The sequence below is a fragment of the Ursus maritimus genome, unplaced genomic scaffold (assembly GCF_017311325.1).
Source record: "Ursus maritimus isolate PB19 unplaced genomic scaffold, ASM1731132v1 scaffold_2, whole genome shotgun sequence".
In the NCBI taxonomy this organism is placed as follows: domain Eukaryota; kingdom Metazoa; phylum Chordata; class Mammalia; order Carnivora; family Ursidae; genus Ursus; species Ursus maritimus.
The window spans coordinates 77777709-77804761 of NW_024424452.1; the positions used below are offsets into that span (position 1 = coordinate 77777709).

At 36.8% G+C, this 27053-nt stretch overlaps 1 protein-coding gene and 1 pseudogene across 7 annotated transcripts in view; one reads left to right on the plus strand and one right to left on the minus strand.

Annotated features, from left to right (window-relative positions):
• The window catches only part of RC3H1 (ring finger and CCCH-type domains 1), an 83339-nt gene that overhangs the window by 29212 nt on the left and 27074 nt on the right, over nucleotides 1-27053 (minus strand). For all 7 annotated transcript variants that reach the window (XM_040636232.1, XM_040636231.1, XM_040636230.1 and 4 more), the window contains 7 exons: nucleotides 20784-21162; nucleotides 15758-15878; nucleotides 14388-14627; nucleotides 13773-13948; nucleotides 9483-9683; nucleotides 6165-6297; nucleotides 644-762 (listed from right to left, as the gene is read on the minus strand). In XM_040636232.1, coding sequence (XP_040492166.1) covers nucleotides 644-762; nucleotides 6165-6297; nucleotides 9483-9683; nucleotides 13773-13948; nucleotides 14388-14627; nucleotides 15758-15878; nucleotides 20784-21014 — 1221 coding nt within the window. In that variant the 5' untranslated portion in view covers nucleotides 21015-21162. The remainder of the gene's footprint in view (nucleotides 1-643; nucleotides 763-6164; nucleotides 6298-9482; nucleotides 9684-13772; nucleotides 13949-14387; nucleotides 14628-15757; nucleotides 15879-20783; nucleotides 21163-27053) is intronic.
• Nucleotides 18521-19823, plus strand: LOC103668879 (annotated as a pseudogene).

Here is a 27053-nt window from a genome sequence, read left to right on the forward strand (position 1 = left end):
ATAATCTATTAATATTTACCTGAACCAGATAAATGAGTAAGGTTTTAATTTCACAAGCTTACTATTGCAAAATGAAAGATCTAGTGAATCTAACATAAATCCTGAGGGCAAAATAAAATTATTGGGAATAAAATGAAAAATAGCCATAACACAAACTATTACATTTTCCTGCCATATACTTCATTTAAAAGTATCTGAAGAAAATTTGGCCCGCTTGCACAACAGACATTATATGAATGAAAAATGTTAAACTACTACTACAGAAAAAGCATTTACAAATATGTGAACAGTACTGGACAGATACAGCATTGAAAAGTGATATATATTGTCAAACTAAATGTAACAGTAACCAAAGAGAATCATTTTATTTAACATAGAACGTTTAGCACAGAATCAAATGCTGCTATATATCCAATGTGAAAAATGACTCCAGTACAACAACAGATCGACAGGATTATTTAGTTCCACTGTTGCCAGATAAAATTACTACACGAATCCATTAAACTGGCTGTAAGCCATGTTAAACTAATTTAGAGTTTCTACAGTCAGAGTCTCAAAATATTCACGTCACCTTGTTGGTTGTGTTTGTAGCAGTCATAGCCTCCGCAGTGGCTTACTTCTACACTCCCAACTTCCCCCTTACCTGCTGTTGATCTGCTCCCTTTTTGCTATGGTTCTGGATATAGTCTACTAGCCCATGTACCACGGTCCGCACAGCAACCAGCCCGTTTTCTAGCTGCTCCCAAGTAGGAGGAGGAGCATCTACACAACAAATTAAAAAGATATTATTTAATATTTTGCCCAAAACTAAACTAATAAAAGAGTTAGTGTCAGCCCTTCAGTGAAATAAAAAGTTAGGCTTCACACAACTTTTTAGGTAATAACGTATTCACCTGAACATCATTTTAAGGAATGGATTATAAACTAAAATAACTACAGAGACAGGGGAGGTAACATAAAGAAATTAAGCAGGCCAGACAATAAATGGCAACCACCAGTAGACACTCAGTGTTGGGAATGACAACACAGAGACAGACTGTGCTGAACTGGAGAGTATTTAAGGTTATGGTCACTATTCAACTTTAGCTGATTGCTGTTATGTGACGATGCAAGGCTGGAACTCCAGATACACTGCTGTTTCCCAGAGAAAACTAAAATTTGAGATTTTCATGTAAAATTATCCAGTTTTAAGTTTTACCTAAACAATTTAGAATATTGTGCAGACCACCACTGTGTGGGCCAAACAAAACTTCACTGTGAACTAGCCAATTTGTAATGTCCATTTTGAAATTCTGCATAAATCAAGTATTGGTAAACAGTGTGTTTAAAAAGTTTTAACAGGGGCGCCTGGGTGGCTCAGTCGTTAAACATCTACCTTCGGCCCAGGGTATGATACCAGGATCCTGGGATCGAGCCCCGTATCAAGCTCCCTGCTCCGCTGGGAGCCTGCTTCTTCCTCTCCCACTCCCCCTGCTTGTGTTCCCTCTCTCGCTGCCTCTCTCTGTCAAATAAATAAATAAAATCTTAAAAAAAAAGTTTTAATAGAAGAGTCACTATATAAAGCAACTCTGCTATATATCCTCTTCATTTAATATTTGTCCAGTGCCAGTGCTGAGATTTTATAAAGGAAAAGTTCACCACAAATATGAAATGTTCTCTAAGAGAAAATATAAAAAGAAGTGAGAACACAAATATAGAGATGACTTCCTGTTGGAGACATTCTGAAAGACTTCTAGGCAATGGCTGTGAATGAGGCTTTGAAGGACACATGGAGTTTCACTTGGGAAAAAATGAAGATACAGAGAAGGTGACAAGAACAGTCATACAAAAAAGTATTGTCTGGAACACCTACTGAGTCCCAGGTATTGCTCTAGTTGCTAGGGAAGCAAAAGTGATCAAGACAAAAAACCACTATATCCAAGGAGAGGAGACAGACGATAAATAAGATAATCGAAATATAAACAATTTAGATAATGAGGACTTGAATCAATGGAGCAAAGGGTATGTATAAAATTTTAGACTGGGTGGCCTGAGAATGTCTCCTTGAGGAGGTTATATCTGATTAAAGACCTGAAAAAAGGGGATGAGTGTGCCTTGTGGATATATTAGGACAAAAATGCTCTAGGAAAAGAATAAGTGGAAAGGCCCTGATGTGAAAGTATGCCTGGCACGTTCCACAGAGGTGAAACTGGAAAGAAATGAATTAGGTGGAAAAGAATGGGAGATAAGCTTAGAAAGAGGTAAAGAATCCCAGATAATGTGAGGCTTGGTAAGTCACGGGAAAGATTTTTGATTTTACTGAACAATGGAAAGCACTGGAGATTTTTTTTAAAAGATATTTATTTATTTATTTGACAGAGAGAGAGAGAGAGAGAGAGCGAGCGCATGCACACATACAAGCAGCAGGAGCAGCGGGCAGAGGGAGAGGGAGAAGCAGACTCCCCACCAAGCAGGGAGCTGGACGTGGGGCCCAACCCCAGAACCTGGGGATTATGACCTGACCCAAAGGCAGATGCTCAACCAACTGAGCCACCCAGGCGCCCCTGGAGATTTTTTAAGATTTTATTTATTAATTTTTAGAGAGCAGGCAAGTCAGAGTGCACATGTGTATGCGAGCAGGGAGAGGGGTAGAATCTGAAGCCGACTCCGTGCTGAGTGTGGAGCCAACACAGAGCTCAACCAGTTCTGGAGAATTTTTGAACAGACGGGTAACAGGATCACTCTAGCTCCTATGCTAAAACCAGACGAACAATTGGAGGCTATTCTGTAATCCCTGAAGAGAGATGAAGATGGTAGCAGTGAAGGTGACAAGCAGAGGGATTCTATAGATGGATTTTAAAGGGAAGGGCCTACAGGGTATGCTGGTGGATCAAATGTACAAAATGTGAAAAGAGCTGAAGAAGTCTCCAAGGTGCTTAGACTGAGGTAATGAAGTTGCCACTAAAAGGAATGGGAGGTGGAGTGAGGGTGGTGCTTGGAACTCACTGTTGGACAGATTAAGTTTGAAATCCTTTTTGTTTTTTTTTAAGATTCTTTTAATTTATTCATTTGAGAGAGAGAGAGAGAGAGGCAGAGAGAGGACAAGCAGGGGTAGAGGCAGAGGGAGAAGGAGAAGCAGACTCCCCGCTGAGCTGGGAGCCCAACGTGGGGCTCGAGTCCAGGACCTGGAGATCATGACCTGAGCCGAAGCCAAACACTTAACCATCTGAGCCACCCAGGTGCCCCTAAGTTTGGAATTCTTACTACATATTCAAGTAGGCCTGCTGGATGTTGAGCAGGCAGGCGGATATACAAAAGAATTCAGGAAGAAGGTTTGGGCTAGATATACTTACTACATGTTTCACAGACTTCTAAATCAATTGCAACACACACCATTATTTCATGTGCCACCAAAATAAGATTGTTGATTAAATTACATGTCATTACTTACATAGATGCATCCCAATTTCAGAAATGTTAAGATTGAAAGAAATGTGGGCGTCAGAACTGATGAAATATAGTAAATTTGTGAGTGATATAAATATTTAAAGGTATGAGACTAGATGATATTATCTAGGGAATGTGTATTAGAAAAGGGATACATTTATTAAACTCTCAGAGCAATCAAAAAGTGAGAGGCTATGGAGATGAGAAATTAGCAAAGGAGGTTCAGAGGAGGTTCCAAAAAAATGAGAAGGAAACTAGAAAATGTGGTGGCCTGGAAGCCAAATGAAGAAAGTGTTAAGAGGATCAGAAAGTGAACAACATTAAATGCTGCAAACAGGTCAAATAAAATGAGAACCAAGAACTGATGTCTGGAATTAACTACATGGAAGTAACCTGTGACCCTGACAAAACAGTTTTGGTTGAACAGCAGAGATAAATGCCTGACTGGAGTGAGTTCAAGAGCATGTTTTGGTTTTTGTTTTTTTTTTAAAAGGAGAAAAACAGAGTAATAGGTAGATGGCAAATGCTGTCCAAGTAGGTTATATTGACAGGAGTAATAGGATGTTTGTATGTTGACAGAAATACTCCAGTAGAGAAGGAAACCTGATGATATAAGAAATACAGGATACTTGACAAGATGATATTAGGAACATGAGAAGGGAGACAGGCCTTAGCTCAGAGGTACAGTTTATCCACTGTTACACAAGGACAGAATATATTGGCACAGATACAGATAAATAGGTTGGTGACTGATGGGGTGGTGAACTTGTGGAAGTGCTCTTTTAATTGCTCAGAATGAGCAAAGCACAACAGTGAAAAAAGAAAAATGACTATGTTCTAGGAATATATCCGACCTTGTTTAAGTAATTTAATTAAGTAATTAAAAAAAGAGATTGTGTTTATTTGAGAGAGAGAGAAAGGCAGAGAGAGAGCACAAGCAGGGGGAGCAGCAGAGGGAGAAGGAGAAGCAGGCTCCCCGCTGAGCAGGGAGCCCAAAGCAGGCTTGATCCCAGGACTCTAAGATCACAACTTGAGCTGAACGCAGATGCTTAACTGACTGAGCCACCCAGGCATCCCATTTACAGTAAATTCTATAAAGGTAGATTGATAAAAAAAATAAAAATTAGAGGGCCCCAAATGCCAAGAGTTCCAAACCTTATTCAATAAGTAATGCGGTGTCACTGAAAGGTTATGAGCACAGAAATAAAATCAGAGATGTGATTTATTTGCAGCAGGAAGTGGACTGGACTGAAAAAATTAAGAGTAGAGGAAAATGGAAGGCATCCAGTCTCAGGAAAAAGAATAAGGCCCTCACCAATGCAGTATTAACCAGCATGGGATAGAGGGATATTGTGAAAGAACAGACAGATCCTGTTGTCTGAAATGGTATGTAGAGCAAGTAAAAGGAAAAGATATGAGCTAAGACAAAAGACTCAGGTTTTAAGGGTAGATACCTCAGACAATGAGGTCCTTTAACAGAGAGCACAGGAAGAAGAGCTGCTATCAAGTGAAGAAGAATTTGCTTTGAAGAACACAGAGGAGATGATGAGGAATTTCAGAAAGCATTTGGGATAGGAAGTCTGGAGTGATGAAGAGATAACAATGATAGAGATATTTGGGAGTATATTTTCTGCAGAGAGTAATACCCAGTGCTGGGAATGAATGACCATAATCAACAGAATGCAAAGAAAACAAAATTCCAAGAACACAACTGGCCTACTCCTTAGTGGGCAGAGAGGGAAGAGTGGTCAAAATAAGACAGAAGCAGCATTTAGACAAGACAGAAGGAAACTATGAGAGTACAGAAAGATAAGGTATGAGGAGAGTTTCTATAATGAGGAATTAGTTGACAACATTATCAAATGCTAAAGAGAAATCAAGTAATCTGAGGACTGAGAAGCTGCCTCTGGAATTCAAAACAAGGAAATTACTTGTGAATGTTAGGAGAATTTTAGCTCAGGAGCAGGAATAAAACACAGGGACAGCAACAGGACACAATCTAAAATACCTTAGATGTGAAAAATGAAGGTTGGGTGATTTTCTGGTCAAGGGGAAGGAGCAAAAAAGGGTTGGCAACGTAAAGATATGCAAGAGTGGATACTTGATGAATGAGACATTATCATCACAGAGAAGGAAAAAAAATGGGACCAAGAAAATGCAACTAAGGACATAGGCTATAGAAAAAATTAAAGAACTTGTGTTTCGTCAAAACAGATGAGAACAGTAAATACAGCACAATTCGGTGATGTGAGAAAGAGAACACAAAGGATCCCAGAGGAATCTATTTCCCTGGTAAAGTGAGCAGTACAGTAAAAAGGTTTTATTTTATTTTATTTTTTAAAGATTTTATTTATTTATTTGACAGAGAGAGAGACAGCCAGCGAGAGAGGGAACATAGGCAGGGGGAGTGGGAGAGAAAGAAGCAGGCTCCCAGTGGAGGAGGCCGATGCGGGGCTCGATCCCAGAACACCAGGATCACACCCGGAGCCAAACGCAGACGCCTAACGACTGTGCCACCCAGGCGCCCCTAGTAAAAAGGTTTTAAATAAATATTGGTTGAAGCAATAAAGAGATAGATGGACAAGGCTGGGGCCAGAAGCTTAAATACTGTGTAAAAGGTCTGGAGTAACTACTCTGGGAAATTCTCAAGGAATGTAACAAAAGATAATTAAAAGAATCACTGAGTAGCACTGAGGCACACATAAGACAGTCCATTAATTTCCCTTGGGTTTATTTACCTGGACTAGGGTCAATGTTTGCCAATAGCTCCAAATGGGGTCTTAGTCGGTTCAAATTTGCTGGATCTCCAGTTCGCTGGAGAGCAATTGTTAGTTCCTGAACACTTTGTGCAAAAGAGGCTGGGGTCTGCAACTTAAAAAAGATAAATATTAACTTTCAAAAACCACCTAATCCTTTTAAAGTAAAGATTATTTACAATATTGCAATCATTTTTGCAATTTATTACATTTAATTTTATCCTCCCACACATTCCAGGCTTTGGCCAGACTGGATTATTGGTGCCTGAGCAAATCCTGTACTTCCCTGCATTCATAGCTTGGCAGATTGTAAACTCTCTTCCTTCTGATGGCACATTCCTCAAATGTGAGACCTTTCTCAATTCCTCAGTTTGGAAGTATACTCTTTCCATCTTATGTTCTTAGAGCACTACATTAGTTTGGCTCTTGGAGTGCTTCCAAATAATTGAAATTTGGAGTCTAGAGATAATGCTATATAATACCAAGAATAATGAAACTGAACTCAAAGTGAGTTTGAGTTCTGTTAGAGACCTAAAATCATGACACCAGGTATAACCTTTACAGACTCAATCTGAAGTTCATCCGCTATACGAACTGAATAATTTCAATAAAGTCCATTCCAGCTCAGAAAGAATCTTAAAATGGTTTGGGATTCTCGGAAGCTATCGGGTTGTGTATTTTCCTAAAGCTTACTTAATGACATGCTTTCTTACATTAACTCCCCTAAGAGGCCCTACATAGAGGACCTTTAATAGGGGGGAAATGATTAGGTTATGGTAACTAAAGGTTCTTACTTAGAAACATTTAGCTCTCTATGCAGTTTATTAATATAGATGAGAATTTTTCTCCCCTAAAAGGTCACTCTTTAAAAGGCAATTCTTTTTAAAAAAAGCATACATTTTAAAAAACATGAAAAATTACCATTAGAATGCTAACATGCCTTTATTCAATTTTTTCATCTTTGCATGCTTTTTTTACATGTATAATCATTTTCAAACTTACGGTCTGGGTTATCATTAATATTATAACAAAAGCACTTTTCTATTGCTAACCATTTTTATTACGAAATATTTCAAAGTGTTTAATATAATGACAATACCCACTGATACTTAATAAAAATATTTCACTGAATTTTTTTTAAAGAAACTGTTATTTATCAGCTGAAGAGAGTATCTGTCTTGAAATAACTAACTTTAAAGGCCATATAACCATGTTCTCAGCAGAGAGATAGATAAACTTCTTTAACCATCTGCTTATTTTCTACTTTATAAATAATGTGGCTATTAACACTTTTGAACTCATAACCTTTTTGAAAGTTTGGATTATTTCCTTAAAATAAGTTCCTGGGAATAGTAAATCAGATCAAAGGACATGACTATTTTGTTTCTATTCACTGACAAATTGTTTCTGAAAAGATTCATAATGTATTTTATAAACCATAAGCAATGTATGGCAATATGTCTCCTTTGCTAATTTAATAGGCAATATTTGTAATGTCAGTTTTAAATGTGCATTTAATTATTATTGGAGCTGAATTCTATCAATTAAATATATTTCTTCTTTGTGAACTGATAATTCATGTTTGTCCATTAATTTAGCATGATTATTGCTTTTTCACATCACTTTTAATAAATTCTCTGTAAGGTCCAACACAGTAGCCATTAGCAATATGTGGCTCTTTAGGTTAAAATTAACTAAATAAAATAAAAATGTAGCTCTTCAGTTGCACAGTCACATTCTGGGTGCTAACAGCTGTGGGTGGCTAGTGATCACCATATTAGACAGTGCATACATAGAACATTTTCATGACCACAGAAAGTTATACTGCTCTAGATAATAAAATGCCACATACACTGCAAAGTTTACCAGTCTGTTTTAAGGGTCTCTGGATATTAAACTCATGATGTGAGGATACTGTTAACAGGATAAATTATATAGTCTAGTCCACACAAAAAGGTCAACCTCCTTGCAGAATCTTTACAAAAGCAAGCCAAGTTTCTCTTCAGAGGTAGAAAGTTACTCCTTTAACAGACCATTACTAAAGTTTCAATACATTATAATCATTCAGTTGCATAATTTCAGACTTAGGAGTTGCAGGTAAAGTTTGGGCAAAGGTATCTAGAAAAGATTTATAGCACAAAACAAGTAATATACATTATACTGTAAATTATGTAATAAGCAGTTACATTTCCCAACTGTCCTTTGACATCAATACACTACTCATTCAAATAATCCTATCTTGGGAATAACAAAAAGTGAGAATAGTCTGGAAAGATTTGGTGGTTAAGAACATGGATTCTAGAGTCAGTATACCCAACTTCAAATCCAGCCCTGTCACTGATTACCAATGTGATTGTGGAGGAATGTACTTAATCTATCTCCCTGGGACAATACAGGGTTATTGAACAGATTAAATGTATTATTTACAATGACCAGGCACCAGTAAACTCTCAGTAAGTGCTAAACAGTATTATATTGATCTACCCTTACATCTTGATCTTATTTCTTTAAATTAAATGGGAGTGGACTCTAAAGTATAATCATCTCTCTGGTTATAAGTATTTAAGGTAAAATAGTAAAAGTTAATGCTATTATAACATATATATTTACATGGTGCTTTAAGACTTTTTTTTATACTTTCATCTATTTCATGTTGAATTACAACAAAGACAATTACAGGATTACTCTAGTTTTAATAGAATTAAATACAGCACTTAGAGCCAACAACAAACAATGGAGCCTGACCATGTGTACTCTAGTGAACTTTTTATCCTAACAAAGAAGAGATAGAGTAGAAATAAGTTTATAAAAAATTTGATCAAACCTAGAATGATTGGTAACTTATTACATGAAATTGCTATGGCTGAGAATCATAAACTTCAATGTATACATTCTCCAGACCACTGAACGGCTGTTATAGGAAGACAATAAAGGCATTTAGAAAATAGGTTTAACTAATACAATGATTAAAACTCAGGGAACAAAACAAGGGAGAGAGGCAACAATAATAGAGATGGAAGACTCTCAAAAGAATGCCAGAATGTCCTGGATAAACGACTGTAACACTAATCAAATCTTTCATGAATGATTTCAATTATACATTAAATTTAAAAAACCCTTATATAAACAAACTGGTATTACTACCTGACAAGCTATGATACTCAGCTACAGATAATGCAATTTATAAGAGCCTGACATACAGTATTGACTTAAACATACATTTGTTAAATAAATTACTAAGTTATGAATTACCAAAACTCCAAGATCAGTCCAAGAACTAAGGAACAAAAAAGGGTCTACCTTGTCAATAATTGACTGCATATGAGACTTGTGAGACTGGTCTCCATAAAGCAAAGAGGACCATTGGTCTGGTGCAATTCGTAAGCCTGCTTCCATAGCAATTTGCACTATCTGGGAGTCATGTTCTCGCCGCAGAGCTTCATAGGTTCTAAATTCTTCTTTTAGCTGCATCAAAGAAGAATCCTCATCACGTTTGGTGACCTAGTAAGACACACATAATCTCATGAGTCAGGTAAGAAACAAAACTGAGTTTATACTTTATATGAGCACATATAGAGAACAGAGAATTTTTAATATAACACATTTCTTTAAACAACAATAACGAGATTAAAATGGAACACACTCTTTTGCCTATAAAACATTTCTCCCTTTAAAGATGTCAAAATCTTGTGAATAGGTCTCACGAAAGAATGAATATATGCTGGGGCAAAATCCCAAGATTGGATAGATCTTAACACATATAGAGAGCTTAAATTGTGTATGTGTATATATGCATTTTTTAAAAAAGATTTTATTTATTTATTTGACAGAGAGAGACAGCCAGCAAGAGAGTGAACATAAGCAGGGGGAGTGGGAGAGGAAGAAGCTGGCTCCCAGCGGAGGAGCCTGACGTGGGGCTCGATTCCAGGACTCTGGGATCACACCCTGAGCCGAAGACAGACGCTTAACAACTGAGTCACCCAGGCGCCCCTGTATATATGCATTTTTGAAAAGAAGAAAATACTCAAGGGACCTGTCTGGCTCAGCCAGTACGGCATGTGACTCTTGGTCTCAAGACATGAGTTCAAGCCCCACATTGGATATGGAGCCTACTTCTTTATATATACATACACACACACACACACACACACATAAAGCAATGACTTTTAAAAAGTGAAGAAAATATGTAATTATTCTGGGGGAAAATGTATGTTTCTTCTTCATAACTGTGAATTATTAAACTTGGGCTTGTCTGGCATTGAGCTGGCTGATACACCTAACTGAAAGAGCTTCATACAGAAGCTGGTATGATTCTAAAGATGATTAATCTGAGCTTAGCTTAACTTTCCATGGAGTTTTGCAGGCTGAGCCACCATCACAAAGTGTAAAATAATAAGGATAATATCTTTCAGTAATTAAAATGATTAACCCTTACTGAGCCCTAAGTATGTGCTAGTCAGTGTGTTAACTTATTATCCATCATACTGACATATTAACTTATTTAATTCTCTAAACTTGTTGAGGTAGGTACTACAGTTATTTTTGCTATATTGCTACATTTTGAATCAAGCTGGATTTAAGCCAAAGGCTCAAGAAATCAGAGTCAAATAATTTTTTAAAAAGATTTTATTTATTTGAAATACAGCGTATGAGCGCATAGGGGGGGGGGGGGGGGGCAGAAGGAGAGGGAAAAAAAAGAAGGCTCTCCACTAAGCAGAAAGCCCAACGCAGGGATCGATCCCAGGACCCTGGGATCACAACTTGAGCCAAAGGCAGAAACTTAACCAACTGAGCCACCCAGGTATCCCCAAAGTAAATAATTAATTCTAGTCCAGGATCCCCTGTATCCTAACACATTTCAGAATATATTTTACACCTTGTTAATAACCTTTTATTCCCATAATGACTCAAATTCCTGTAGTAGAAAGTTCCTATTTTTTTCTTTCACCAAAGAAAACTACAGCACAGGTTAGTTAAAACTTCTAGGTCATCTTGATTATATTTTTAAATGTATTCCATTCTTTTCTCTTTTTTTTAAGATTTTATTTATTTATTTAAGAGAGAGAACAGGAAGGGGGAAGGGTCAGAGGGAGAAGCAGACTCCCTGCTAAGCAGGGAGCCCAATGCGGGACTGAGCCAAAGGCAGTAGCTTAACCAACTGAGCCACCAGGCACCCCAAATGTATTTCATTCTTATTATAAGAAGGTCTAACTTAAATTTTGTTAGGTAAGTCCATAAAAGAACAAGTAGATTTAAAAACTCAAGAACCAGAGCCACAAAAACAAAGTATATTTTGCCACTGTTTAAAGGCAAGTCAAAATACCAAATGCGTATGTGGATGTACAGAAACATCCTCTCAATATAGGCTAAACCTTATTAAAATGTAGAATGTTTTCTATATGATATACTAGGGGTCCCTGTCTTGGTTCTCAAAACTGTCTTTTAACTAAAAACAGTCGAAGATTTCTAAGAGATGCAATGTCTAAAGTAAGTCCTGGAACTATACTGTACTAAGAAGGATTAGAATTATCCCGGTCTGAAAAGATTTTTCTTTAAAGATTTTATTTACCATGACCTGAGCCAAAGGCAGACACTTAAGGACTGAGCCACCCAAGCGCCCCTGAAAAGGTTTTTCAAATGGAAATAAATAAAAGAGATGCTAGAAGGATGCAGCTAGAATACAGCTCTATGGACACACACAGCTACAAGGAAGAATGGAAACTGCCTACCAACGTGAGTTTCACAAAGAAAATGAAATAGGTATTGGTAGGTACTTAACAGAAACTCTGCCATAGTGAAAAAAACTTAGGGTATGGACCTATTGTGATGAGAGAAGACAAGTCTTTTCATGATGGAGATTGTTATACATATTACCAACAGGAGAAGCAGGTAGACAATGAAATAAAGGTAAATAATCATCACCCAAATGAAAAATAATTGGATTTTTACACATTTCCAGTCTCTTTTTAATTACTATTAATGCTTTTATTTTATTTTATTTTTAAAAGATTTTATTTATTTATGTGACAGAGACAGCCAGCGAGAGAGGGAACACAGCAGGGGAGTGGGAGAGGAAGAAGCAGGCTCCCAGCGGAGGAGCCCGATGTGGGACTCGATCCCGGAACGCCGGGATCACGCCCTGAGCCGAAGGCAGACGCTCAACGACTGCGCTACCCAGGCACCCCTATTAATGCTTTTAATTAGGATTAAAAGAGGTTCACTGTGGGTATTCTGGGGTTTTGGGACCCCTTATTCTTCATGGGGGAAGGATGGACTTCCTTTTTCTTTCCTTTTATTTTTTAAGCTTGCAATATTGTGTCTGTCCGGTGCTGTTATTAGAGAACAAAGAACTTTGGAAGCAGACAGACATTCTGAAGTGTATTCCAGATTACACTGTACAATCATGTTATTATAATCATTACAACAAATGTGAGTTATTTGGGGGACAATCTCAACTAGCTGGGAGTTATTCTGGCTAGAGTTTCTGACAGCTACAGAGGCACCTAAGGCCAAGGACAGGATTGGGTACAGACCTGGAGTGCACACCTCATTTTCAGTATATATATAATCTGACTCTAGAAAGAAACATAATAATGTGGGCATTTAGTTAGAGCTTTAAAATTTTTTTAAAATTAAATTGGTATGCTTTTGGGGCACCTGGTTAAGCATCTGTCTTCAGCTCAGGTCCTGTGATCGAACCCCAGGTGGGCCTCTCTGCTCAGTGGGGAGCCTGCTTCTCCCTCTCTCTCTGCCTGCCACTCCCCTTGTGCACTCTCTGTCAAATAAATAAATAAAATCTTAAAAAATATATAAATAAATTGGTATGCTTTCCTGTTGATTCTGCAAACTATTCTATCTTTCTCAGGAAATGAGAAAATAAACTATAGTAGACTATAGGATTTTTTAGTTTTGAATGTCAGATGAGGGGACATGGTGACCCAGGAATGGATATCCTTACATTCTGTATGAATTAAAAAATTTTTTAGAGGCATGCCTCCCTGGTCCATGAAGTACTAGTTATGTGTGTGTGTCGGAAGCAAGAAGCCTTGACATTAAGAAGTCAGGAAAACAGGATGAATGATAAATGATACATAGCACAGATATTTGAAGTAGTGCTGATTCAATTTGGGATACAAAACAGTATGTCCAGCATTACTATATATACTGAAAATGAAATCCAGTTTCATTTGACAAATGGAATCCAGTACTGTATATGTGGAATTACAGCAGGAGCAAAGAGCAAAAATGAAACTTCTTGCTTCAATTATTCTCTGTTCAGACCAATTCTGCATATAGTCTTGGTGGAAAGATGACACAGCTTATCAGCCTCTTCAAATATAAAAATCTATAAACCTCAGTTTGATCTATGTTGTTCAATATCTAATACACAAAATTTAATATAACAAGATTTAACTTTAATAGGACACCACCTACATTCTTTTATTTATTTATTTATTTTACATTTTTGAAAAGAAAAATAATTATTGAAATTTTCTGAGGGGCAACTTTATTAAACTCAAAGTTTTACTACTTAAGTTTGGGGAAAAGACAATGTTTCCTTTCAAGCTGAAATCTAGAATTAGTTCATACCTTGAAGCAGGAAGCTCTATAAAGGAGCTGGACAACATGCCCAATGCTAGTTTTAGAGGCCTGAGGAAACCGCGGCTCCAACCTTTGCACCACAAAGAGAACCAATACTTTCCTTGACAAAGCAGAACCATCTTCCAAGGCCAGGAGAACCAGCTTTAGGGCTTCCTCCTGCATTGCTAGGAAAAGTTAGGCAAAACCGAAATTTATCATTTACAAAGATATGGTAAATTTATTTATTAGAAGGGCAATATTTAATAATTTCTGCAGGTACCACTTGATGGCCAACACAACACAGTAACACATATTCACAGTTATACTTTCGAACCACTTTGGGGCAATTTTATATTCCACTCTGCATATTTTATTTAAGAAAACAGATGAAAAATTAATACATTCAAGAAAAACTTCTATCAAATTGAAAACTTTTGACATCTAGAAAAGTTTTACACGCTCTAAAATGATATGGAAATACCCAAGCCATGATTGTCAAGTGCGATATTTCTTGGTAACAACAGAATATTACAAAGAACTAGGCTTTATACATCACACTTATAGTTCTTAACACCATACTTTCAGAATTACAGGTATAGTAAATATCAAACTTTGATCACATACCTGGTCCAAGGAACTGGCAACCCCTAGCCCTGACTGCTGCCCAAAGATTAGAGGAGAGTTGCTGAGGATTCTGGTGCTGAAGAATGAGTTCTGTAACTGTTCGTTCACCTAAAGATCGAGCTGCTCTCATAGCACGAATCCTGCCTTCTTCTTCCACTAGCTGGCAGTGGACCAGAGTCACCAGCTTCCTCTGCATTGGGCGACTCAGAACACTCTGAGTAGTGCTATTCAGACCCACTCCTTTAAAAGAAAGTAGAAAGTTATTTCTACGTTTACGATGCAATTTTAAGAGTCCAGAAAAACTTCCTCTGAAGGCCTGACTGACTTATGCATATGTGAACAGTTCCCAGTTCTGCTAGAATGTTTAAATAATAGATAAAATTATATAAAGCCTAGTTTTCATTTTAAAAGTATACAAAAGCTGTTATCTCATTTAAATATAACACTCATTACAACATTAAATATATCATTATTCATCATAACCATGGAGGAAAAGGGAGAAAAAGCCAGAAAACAATAATTAGTTTAAGACTCAAATCTTGAGGTCATAACAGTTCTGGCATACTATTTCATAATGGTTAATTTTACCTTCCTAATGAAATAATAAGCTATAATGGCAAGGCAGTAAGATCAACTTCCAGTTTTAATTCATTCCCTATGGCACACCATATAAAACTGAATAGAATGCAGACAATCCAGAGCTGTCACATGATGGACAGCCCTTCTGAAACCATTAGTATATTCACGCTTACTTTTGCAACTCATTCAAATGTTTCCAACATCACATAAACTCTAAATTCACCTATTTGATGTGGTTTGTAATGATATTAGTGTTTGTGGGTTTGATTTATAATAAATAAGTGAATTTCATTAGCATTCACTTATAGCCCACAATTTTTAAAAAAAATATATTTACTTATGGGGCGCCTGGGTGGCTCAGTCAGTTAAGGGTCTGCCTTTGGCTCAGATCATGATCCTGGAGTCCTGGGACTGAGTGCCACGTCAGGCTCCTTGCTCAGTGGGGAGCCTACTTCTCCCTCTCCTCCCCACTTGTGCTCTTTCTCTCACTATCTCTGTCGCGCTAATAAATAAATAAAATCTTCTAAAAAATAAAATAAATAAAAACAAAACAGATTTATTTTAGAGAGGAGGGGGAGGGACAGAGGGAGAGAGAAACTCAAGTAAACTCTGAGCATGAAGCCTGACATGGGGCTCAATCTCATGACCCTGATATCATGACCTGAAATGAAATCAAGAGTTGGACGCTTAACTGACTGCACCACCCAGATGCCCCTATGGCCCACAATTTTTATGATAATAAAAACATCTTTAATAAGCATGTTTAGTATGGATAGTTGCATCCAATTTACCTCTAGCACTGCTGAGTGGTTTCAGGTACAATGCTAATTCTTCGACACATTTCTTGGCTTCCTCATAATGCTTTGTATCTTCAACTCCACTACACAAGGTAATGGGCTGCTGCTCAGGGACCTTGAGGTCAAAAGAAAAAGTATGTATGAGTACTCATTATTAAATGTTTTATCGAGTATACTTTATGCACTGCTACTCTAACTGTGGTAACATCAAAACTCCCACTAAATTTATTGAATTCTTCCAAAGGCCTTTTCTATAAAATACATAAAATTTAATGCATTATTTTGGTTTTAAAATAGCTTTACTAAAATATAATTTGTATACCATATAAGCGACCAATTTAAGATATACTATTCAATGGTTTTTAGTACATTCATAGTTGTACAACCATAACCACAGTTTTAGAACATTTTCATCATCCCTCCAAAGAAGACCATACTCTTTTAAGTCTCCCCTCCCATATTTCCTCCCAACTCCCCACCAACCACAGGAAAACACTTATCTACTCTCTGTCTCTATGGAGTGAGTTGCCTGTTTTGGACATTTCACATTAACAGAATCATAGAATCATACAGTAATTTCCAAAGTGGCTATACTTCTTTTATCCTCATCAGCAATAAATGAGTTCTATTGCTCCACATCCTCACCAGCATTTGGTATTGTCAGTGTTTTGGATTTTAGCTATTCTAACTGGTGTGCAGCAGAATCTTTGTTGTTTTAATTTGCAATTTGTTAATGACAAATGATGTTGAGCAATTTTTCATTTACTCATTTGCCATCTGTATATCTTCTTTGGTGAGGTGTCTATTCAGATCTTTTCCCATTTAAAAATTATGTCCTTTTTATTATTGAGTTCTAAAAGTCTTTTACATATCCTAGACACAACTTTCTTTCAGATACGAGTTACAATTATTTTCTCCCATTCTGTGAGATGTTCTTTCACTCCCTGATGGTGTCCTTTGAAGCACAAAGTTTTAAATCTTGATTTAGTTCAATTGATCTGTTTATCCTTGTGCTTTTCATGTCATATCTAAAAAAAACAAAAACAAAAACCACTGCCTACTCCAAGGTTATAAAGATTTATACCTGTATTTTCTTTTAAGAGTTCTGTAGTTTTAGCTTTTACACTTAGCCTTTGGTTCATCTCGAGTTAGTTTTTGTCTATGGTGTGAGGTAGGGGTCTAAACTCATTCTTTTGCGTTTGCGTATCCAATTTTCCCAGCATCATTTGTTGGAAAAACTGTCCTTTCCTCACTGAATGGTCTTGACAACACTGTCAAAAATAATTTCATATATGTGGGTTTATATTTCTGGGCTCTGTTTTATCCCGTTGATCTAAATGTCTGTCTTTATACCAGTAGCACACTGTTTTCATCACTATAGCTTTGCAGTTTCAAAATGTGGAGTGTGATTCCCCCAACTCTGTCCTTTTTCAAGATTGTTTCGGCTATTTGTGGTCCCTTCTGATACCATATGAATTTTAGGATGGGTTTTTTTGTTGTTGTTTCTACAAAAAGAAAAACCACCATTGGGACTTTGATAGAGTTTGCATTGAATTTGTAGATTGCTTTGGGTAGTACTATGATCTTAAGAATATTAAGTCTGGGGGCGCCTGGGTGGCACAGCGGTTAAGCGTCTGCCTTCGGCTCAGGGCGTGATCCCGGCGTCATGGGATCGAGCCCCACATCAGGCTCCTCTGCTATGAGCCTGCTTCTTCCTCTCCCCTGCTTGTGTTCCCTCTCTCGCTGGCTGTCTCTATCTCTGTCGAATAAATAAATAAAATCTTTAAAAAAAAAAAAAAGAATATTAAGTCTGCCAATCCATGAACACACAATGTCTTTCTATTTACTTATGTCTTCTTTAAATTTCTTTCAGCGGTGTTTTGTAGTTTTCAGTGCACAAGTCTTTTGCCTCCTTCGCTAAATTTATTCCTAAATATTTTTTTGATGCTACTGTAAGTGGATTTGTTTTCTTTTTTTTTTCTTTTTCTTTTTTTTAGATTTTATTTATTTATTCGACAGAGATAGAGACAGCCAGTGAGTGAGGGAACACAAGCAGGGGGAGTGGGAGAGGAAGAAGCAGGCTCCTAGCGGAGGAGCCTGATGTGGGGCTCGATCCCAGAACGCCGGGATCACGCCCTGAGCCGAAAGCAGACGCTTAACCGCTGTGCCACCCAGGCGCCCCTGGATTTGTTTTCTTAATTTGCTTTTGGATTGTTCATTGCTAGTGTACAAAAACGGAACTAATGTGTTGACTTTGTATCCTGCAACTTTGCTTAATTCACTTATGAACTCTAACAGCTTTTTAATGGAAATTTTAGAGTTAAAATAGTGGCTATTATATATTAAAATGCCCTATCCTTGTTCCTCAAAATGTTAAAAACAGAACTACCCTACAATCCGGCAATTGCACTACTAGGTATTTTCCCAAAGGATACAAAAATACAGATTTGAAGGGACATATGCACCCCAATGTTTTACAGCAGTATTATCAACAACAGCCAAACTATGGAGAGAACCCGAATGTCCGTGGACTGATGAATGGATAAAGAGATGCAGTGTATGTGTGTAAACACACACACACACACACACACACACACACACAGGAATATTACTCAGCCATCAAAAAGAATGAGATCTTGCCATTTGCAATGACATGGATGGAGCTAGAATATATTATACTAAGTGACATAAGTCAGTCAGAGAAACACAAATACCATATGATCTCACTCATATATGGAATTTAAGAAAGAAAACATGGGAAGGGGGAAAAGAAAAAAAAGAAAGAAGAAACAAGTCATAAGAGACACTTAACTATAAAGAACAAACTGAGGGCTGATGGAGGGATGTGGATGGGGGGTGGGCTAGATGGGTGATGGATAGCAAGCAGGGCACTTGTTATGAGCAGTGGGTGCTGTAAACAACTGATGAATCGCTGAATTCTAATCCAGAAACCAATATTGTACTGTATGTTAACTACTTAAAATTTAAATTAAAAAAATAAAATAAAATGCCCCCTCCTCAAATATAAACATTAGTTGTTTCAGTTAAGATATAACAAGATCTTACTCATTTTGCAGAAAGAGTTAGTTCATCTTTAGAAAATTTTACGAAAAAAAGCAAGCCTTGGTTATTTGCTATTAAAACAGTATATTTCTAAAATTATTATCCTTAATAAGTCTACTTTTAAAATGTTTCCAAAACATAATAGTGGGATTTTCAAAATAAAGAGAAATGATTATGAAATGAAAAATTAAGTACAAGAAGCAAAAGGATCTACTGCACTTTCCCTTTAGGCAAATATTTTGTAGTGCTGTTGGTGACATCACAAGAGAGGTTTATAAATTAGTTTTCCCTTTGAATAAGCTATTCTAGAACTGCTCTCTTCATCTCCAACATATGTAACATCAACCTTTCCTACATTTTAGCAGCTTATATCAAGACTGATCTAGAGAACATTAATGTGGCCAGATCCAAAGTTCTAGCATATTATTCAGAAAATGATTTATGGCCCCCAGTCAATGAGCCACCATCAAGGACTCAGCAGCCTCCCCCTTGAACCCACTCACTTCCCGACACTTGGCCCCCGCCCCACCCACCAGCCTTCTCCAGCCGCCACCTTCCACAGGTCTGCTTTCCAGAACCTCCACTCTTTCGAACCCTTTGCTGACGCAAGTGAAGGTGATAATCTGCTTCCTGCTGGCACTGAGGATTATATCCATGTAAGAGTTCAACAGAGAAACGGCAGGAAGACCCTTACTACTGCCCAAGGGATCGCTGATGATTATAATAAAAAGAAACTAGTGAAGGTGTTTAAGAAGAAATTTGCCTGCAGTGGTACTGTAACTGAGCATCCAGAATATGGAGAAGTAATTCAGCTACAGGGTGACCAGCACCAAGAACATATGCCAGTTCCTCGTAGAGACTGGACAGGCTAAGGACTACCAGCTGAAGGTTCATGGGTGTTAAGTGCTTTTGGCTCACTGAAGCTTAAGTGGGGATTTCCTTGCAATGAGTAGAATTTCCCTTCTGTCCCTTGTCACAAGTTTAAAAACCTCACAACTTATATAATGTAACTATTGGGGTTTGCTTTTAATTTGGACTAGTGTAACTCTCTCATGCAATTAACTGAAAAGAACCATTAAAAAAAAAAAGAAAATGGGGGTGCCTGGGTGGCGCAGTCGTTACTGCGTCTGCCTTCAGCTCGGGGCGTGATCCCAGTGTTCTGGGATTGAGCCCCACATCAGGCTCCTCTGGGGGGAGTCTGCTTCTTCCTCTCCCACTCCCCCTGCTTGTGTTCCCTCTCTCGCTGGCTATCTCTCTCTCTGTCAAATAAATAAATAAAATCTTTAAAAAAAATGATTTACGGTAGAGAATATGGCATTTCAGACTCACACTATGCAAATTTAGTAAAGAATTACTTAAGTAAATTCTATCTAGCTTTCAAAAACCCACCTCCCTTGGCTTTGTGAAATCTTCTGAAGATACTGCTAGTCTCTAAATTTGAGAATATGGACATTAAATTTTAGATCATTACCATCAGAATTGCTAGACTAACTTTTACATTTAGACACCTAGGGATATTTGCTCCTACTCTAGAAAAATGGTCTCCAAAGGCTATGCTCTATAGTACTTGTCACCGTTTTCATCTTTCATTTCAGTTCGTGTCTACTAAGGAAAACTGTCTGAAGTAGCTTCACTTTTCCTATTAAGTAAAATGCAATGGTTTTATGAGTAATATTTTCCTCTATCCTCTTAGGTTTCTCTAGTGATCTGAACTGCTAAGATTGTTGAGAAAGGCTGACCACCAGATTAAATGACTTCCTGTGCTATGACCAAGGAACACTGCACTACCACAATATATCTCCCAACACACTGAAATAAAGGATTTGCACAGTACTGAATAGAATTTTATCTATTTAGATAGAAGGCAATGTTGCCCAATTTTAATTCAACAAGTTTCCCTTAGGAGGAAAACACATACACTCAAGAAATTAAAAAGAGTAGTAGTCACCCATCTTACCTGAGCACCCACTAGCTGCAGCAATGCTGAGTTCACGGGGAGGAGCTCAATGTCTGTATTGATAGTGGTCTGGTCAAATGGGCAAGCCTTGCGGTGGAGTTTATTCAGGCACATCTTGCAGACAGTATGGCCACAACCCAAACTGATGGGCTTTCGAATTGTTTCATCGAAAGTCTGAGTGCAAATCGGGCAGGAGAGGAAATCCGTCCATTGTGGAGCTTGTACAGGCATTGTTACTGGAGTTACAATTCACTAACACACACACACAAAATAATCTAAAGCAAAGATTCCACTGGAATCAAAATCTTTGAAAAAAGTTTGTTTTTTTTTTTTTAAATATCTTCTGTAGATACAGTCAGCACATAGTGTGAAATATAACCTGGGGGAAAAGAAAAGAGAGAGAGAGAAATTAGTGTGTTTTCCTTTTCAATTAAACTGTGCATTCACACTCTCCACCTACATACAACCTTTTATACCACATTTATATCACTATAGTATATTGTTTTGCACTTTTATAGAATTAGAGCCATAACAAAACATCTAGTCTCATCCCCTCACTATAGAGATGGGGAGTGGATCCCAGAAAGAAAATTACTTGCCCAAGGTAACAACTGAAGTCAGTAATAAAGTTAGATCCAGTATCTAAGTCTCTGAAGTTTACTGAAGTCTATGATTATATTGGAGAATTAGCCTTTTTAAGGCGGTTAATAGTATTATTTCTTGATTTGAACACCAGTTGCATCAATCTGCTCAGCTGTGAAAATTTATCAAGCTCTACGCTGATGATATGTACACTTCTATGCATGTTTTTTAAAGAGTTTTTAAAAATTGGCCTAAAGTAAAAACTACCTTAAAATACTTTATCATCAAATTGGGTATGGGTGGGGCACCTGGGTGGCTAGGTTGGTTGGGCATCTGCCTTCGGCTTAGGTCATGATCTTAGGGTCCTGGGATCAAGCCCCGAGTTGGGCTCTCTGCTTGGTGAGGAGCCTGCTTCTCCCTCTCCTCCCTGCTCTTGCTCTCTCTAGCTATCTCTGTCTCTCTCTCAAAGAAATAAAATCTTTAAAAAAATGGGTATGGGTACTGAGATAACAAAGAGTCTGTGGGCTTTTTTAAAGTTTGTTTTTAAGGGTCTTAGATATTAAGAATTTTATTTACAGATAGTTAGCTGTCTTTAAGCCCCTGGTATGGCCTATTATTTATTGCTATTGTGTGCTGTATATTAGAACAAATGCATAAATTATTTACTTCAAAAGATTTTTTTAAATTCTCAAATTTATGAATGACAGAACAATTATAATAATTCAAATTGTAATCAAATTTCATTGCCTACCCTCTGTTTTTGGCAGAGGACAATAGCCAAATCGCAAACTCATCAGCTGTGTCTAACTGAAATTCTTTTTATATATAAAATTCAACCTAAAACTTCTAGCACATGTCTTAAACAATACCTACTACACTTACTTTAACTGTAGCTTCTAAAAATGAGAACTGATGCACAGAACAATAAAGTAACAATATTACAAGGTTCTTTAAGATTTGATTATGCTGGAGACTACCTACAAAGATGAAAAAAATTATTTAAGCTGTAATTAACTAGGAAAGTAAATCATCTAATTACCTTATTCTTTGAGCATTACATTTAATTCTTGTTTTATTGAAATAACTCAACCTTAAATGCAAGCCCATTATTGATGAGAGCAGTTTCCATCAGGTATGCTAACAATGTATCCACTCATTCAACAAACATTTACTAAGCACTACTATGTGCCAGACTGAATTGCTGGAGAAACAGTGAAACAGCACAGTCCTAATATCTGCCTTCTGAGTAATCTTAGTTCTGTTTGGGTTTTTGCAAAGTGTGCTATAAGATAAATGGATTTTACCAAGTTAATTTCAAGTTCAGGACATAAAATTAAAGTTATCTGCATGTGTGTTAAAACAGCCCCTGCAATAACAAGAATGAGTAAATAAAGAAATTGCTCACATTTTGATTTCTATACTGTTTTAAAGAAAAAAAACTTCTAATAAAATAGATTTAATCAAATAGATTATGAGTAGCTACACGTATGTTTATATTAAATTATTACTACTTAATAAATTGAAACTCTCATCTGGAATGGTAAAAAAGAGAATACAGTATCTAATTACTCTATTCAACTGCAGACTCAAATGCTACATTTGTGTATGGGGTTAAAGAATGCTCCAAAATAAAGAGAAAAGGGGTAAATTTTTAGAAGACATAATACTCAGAAAAGGAAGTAGGAATTAGTCATAAACTGCTTGCTGAACCTGGTTAAATCAATAAAGTATCACCCACATTAACTGGGCTATAGATTAACACAGCAATATATATTAATGCCTGCGAAGAATCTGATCTTGAGTTAATCTCTGCGAAGTAGAGTTTAATGATCCCTTCCTTTTTATTAGTATGGCCTTGGAGACAACTTAAAAATTGTTAATCATAAAGTAAAGAAAAAACACAGCACTTTATTCTCTCAAACACTATAAAAATTATACAAACCCCAAAGGGCACAAAATGTAAATATTTTATTGCACATCATTATATTTTTTACTATTTACACAGCTGTGTGCCACATACTATGCTAAATGCCTTACACAGAGTACTTATAAAAGGTAGATAATTACTGTTATCCCATTTTATAGATTTGGGAAATGGAGGTTTAGAGAGGCTGCATAAGATAAAAAGAAATAGAGCTAAGATATTAAGCCCAGATATTCTGGCACAAAACCCAAACTCTTAACCATATCACCACTCACAAATTAAATATAAAGAGGGAAGAACTACTTGTGACTTCATTCAAAAACCAATGTCACAAAGCTGTCCTAACAGCTATTGACCTCACAGCAATTCTGCTAAACTTATTGCCAAATCTAATGGTCAGGTCATTGTTCTAATCTCATTTGTCTTCTCAATAAGATATGAAACAGATGACTACTAACTCCCTGCTTCTTGAAAGTGTCAATGAAACACATTCCCTTCATCCTTTCTAACTTGCTATGTTTTTGATCTCTTAAACTCCTAAATGGTAGAATCATCAGATCTCTCTTTTGAGTTTCCTTTTCTCATCATTCTTCAGCTAAAATCCTGAAACAGCTTTCTATCAAACTTAGAATAAAATCTGGATTTCTTATTCTGGTTTACAAAACCCTAAATGATATGACCTATAATTCTACTTCAACTTCATTATCCAACACTTATCCCCACCACCATGGTACTGCCCAGCTACTCAAGTGAAGCTTGTTCCCACCTTAGTATGTTAGTACGAGGTATTCTCTCTAATCTTTGAGTTGGAAGCCACTCTTTATCACCTAGATGCCACCAAAAATGTAAGTCCTCGCTAACCACTTAAAACTCTAAATCACTCTCTGGTCCATCACTATATTTAAATTCTCTATAAAGCATTTCCATCATCTATAAGTAGCATTTTCTTTCTTATATTTTTATCTGTTTGCTTAATATCTAACTTCTATATAGATACACAAGAGCTGAGACCTCATCTGTCTTGTTCACTGTGAAAGCTATAGCTCCTCGCTACAATTTAGGCACACTAAAAATTTTGTGTATAATTTCAGAGAGTTCACAGACCTGTGGAAATCTATTCAGAAATCTCTAAGGTACTTAACTCTAAGAATTTCAAATCTATATTATTCCTCAATGAGTCTTAAAATTACAAGTAAATATTTGAGATTTATCACATGTCAGACACTGCAATATGGAAAACAGGTAGAAAATACAGTCAACATCAGTTTTACAGACTTGAAAACTTATGGCTCTCCTACATGATCTCAGATCTGTGCTGCCATAACAAATTTTCCAAATTATTCTGTTGTAACAAGAATTGTTTAGGGACACCTGGGTGGCTGAGTGGGTTAAGTGTCTGCCTTCAGCTCAGGTCATGATCCCAGAGTCCTGGGATGGAGCCCCACATCGGGCTCCTTGCTCAGTAGGGAGCCTGCTTCTCCCTCTGCCTGTTGCTCCCCTGCTTGTGTTCTCGCTCGCTCTCCCTCTAGCAAATAAATAAATAAAAATCTTAAAAAAGAATTGCTTAAAATTGAATCATAAAATTTTATTGGTAAAAGATACCTTAAAGATCATCTGGTTCTAGCTTAATTTTTCAAAATGAGATACCTAACATTTACTTATGTCCCTATCAAAAGCAAATATTAAGCTTTTTCAAATACCTCTTTTCACTTAATCTTTAAAACCCAAAGAGCAGGATGCCTGAGTGGCTCAGTTAAGAGTCTGCCTTCAGCTCATGCCATGATCCTGGGCTCCTGGGATGATTGAGTCCTGCATGGGGCTCTCTGCTCAGTGGGGAGTCTGCTTTTCCTCCTCCTTCTGCCCCTCCCCCCTGATTGTGTGCATGCTCTCCCTCTCCCCCTCTCTCTCAAATAAATAAAATCTTAAAAAAAAAAAAAAAGAAATTATACCTAGGAACCTTTCTCCATTCCCAGTAACAATTAAACAGTCCATTACTTGCAAAAAAAATGTTTTATTGGTCTTTACTACGTACCCAGTACTGGGGGATAAAAAACAGTGAACAAGCAAGTCATTCCAAGTCTGCATGGACCTTACATTGTTTCCTTCATTACCTATCTAAACAATAATGACACAAACTAAGTATGTGATTCCGAGGCATAGTAAATGGTATTAAGGTAAAGGTAAAAGGCTTATATGTATTAAGTACATATAACAGATAATCTAAACAAATTGGGGTGAGGTTGTATGGGGCATTGCTTTCCTGAGGAAGTGATATTTATGGTAATACCTTAAAGACGAAGAGTAAATAAAAGTTATGGGAAGAACAATGCATAATATGCATGCACAAATTCTAGGTAAGGAAAAGCATAACCACAGGCTCTGAGACTAGAGACAATATAGTACAATTGGGAAGCTAGAAAGAAGCAACAGGGAAATGAAAAGCAAAGAAGAGAGCAAGAGTAATAGGTATGAGATGAAAGAATCAGCAAGGGCCAAATAACACAGGATCTTTTATTTTCTATTACTGTACTTGGTCATAATAAGAAGAGTAACACGAGGGCACTGAAAGAGGCAGGAAGGATCCCACTTCATTGTTTTTCATACTCCTCAAACTGCATACCATTCTCACGAATCATTGTTCACGGAGATCTCCTTCAAGGCCCAAACTGGAAGGAGAACCTAACACTGTGATTTCTCTCTTTCACTATTGGGCCCTGAACCACCTAAATGCTGTTACACCAGCATCATGCCTACTTTAAGAAAATCTGGTATGTAAAAATTCTAATACTGGGAAGAAATAGGTTACAGTGACTATTCGTATTACAGAAAGATAATCTACTTTACCAAGGTATTCATAACAGGATTCTTTTAAAAGGCTAGAAATCTTTGTAATTGAGAAAAATTGAAAATATTCTGTCCAAAATAGGGGAACAGCTAAACAGGGGTACACCTGTACTATGGAAACAGATGGAATTATCAAAAAGAAATTCATGCATCAGAAATAAAAAGGGATCCAAGACATATTGAAGCAAAAACAAAACTTGCTGACCTATGTATGGTATCATTTGTGTTTGAGGGAAAAATCCTATATATTAGTCTTGGTATTAATGGGTGTAAATGGATGTAAGAAAAAGGTCTGGAAAGCTAACCTAACAAACTTAACAGCAGTTACACAATGGGGCAACTTATAAAATGTATATAATCACAAATTATGTAAGTGCAAATAAATTTGAAAAAATGAAAACAAGAGAAACTAGAGTACATTTGGAACACAGTTCAGGCTATTTCTAAGATAAATTATTATAAGACTAAAACATTATTCCTTATTAAACTGACCATTTTACACATTTGGATATCCATATCATCAAAACTTATGAATTCTTTTCAAAATTTATTAAAAGTTCCTTTATAACTTCTCTATAATTTACCTGGTTCAAAGAACTAGCACAGTTTATTACTTTTATATATCATTTCATCTCACTTAACCTAGTAAAATAAGGTATATAGTTGCTAATCTCTTACATTTCCTAGTAAAATAGTTCTTAGAGACAACTAAAACAAACTTGATAGAATAAACATACAGAATCAGCACCAGGTTCTTCACTAAAAATAAAAGCATTCTTTTGATCAGAAAGATAGGTATGAAGAGATGGAGGGAAAATAGTATTTTAAAAGCTTGACTTTGCTTGGGAAATTTGATGATTATGAATAATAACTCACTCTTTGATGATTCTATTTCAGGAACTACAAAATCATGAAGCAAA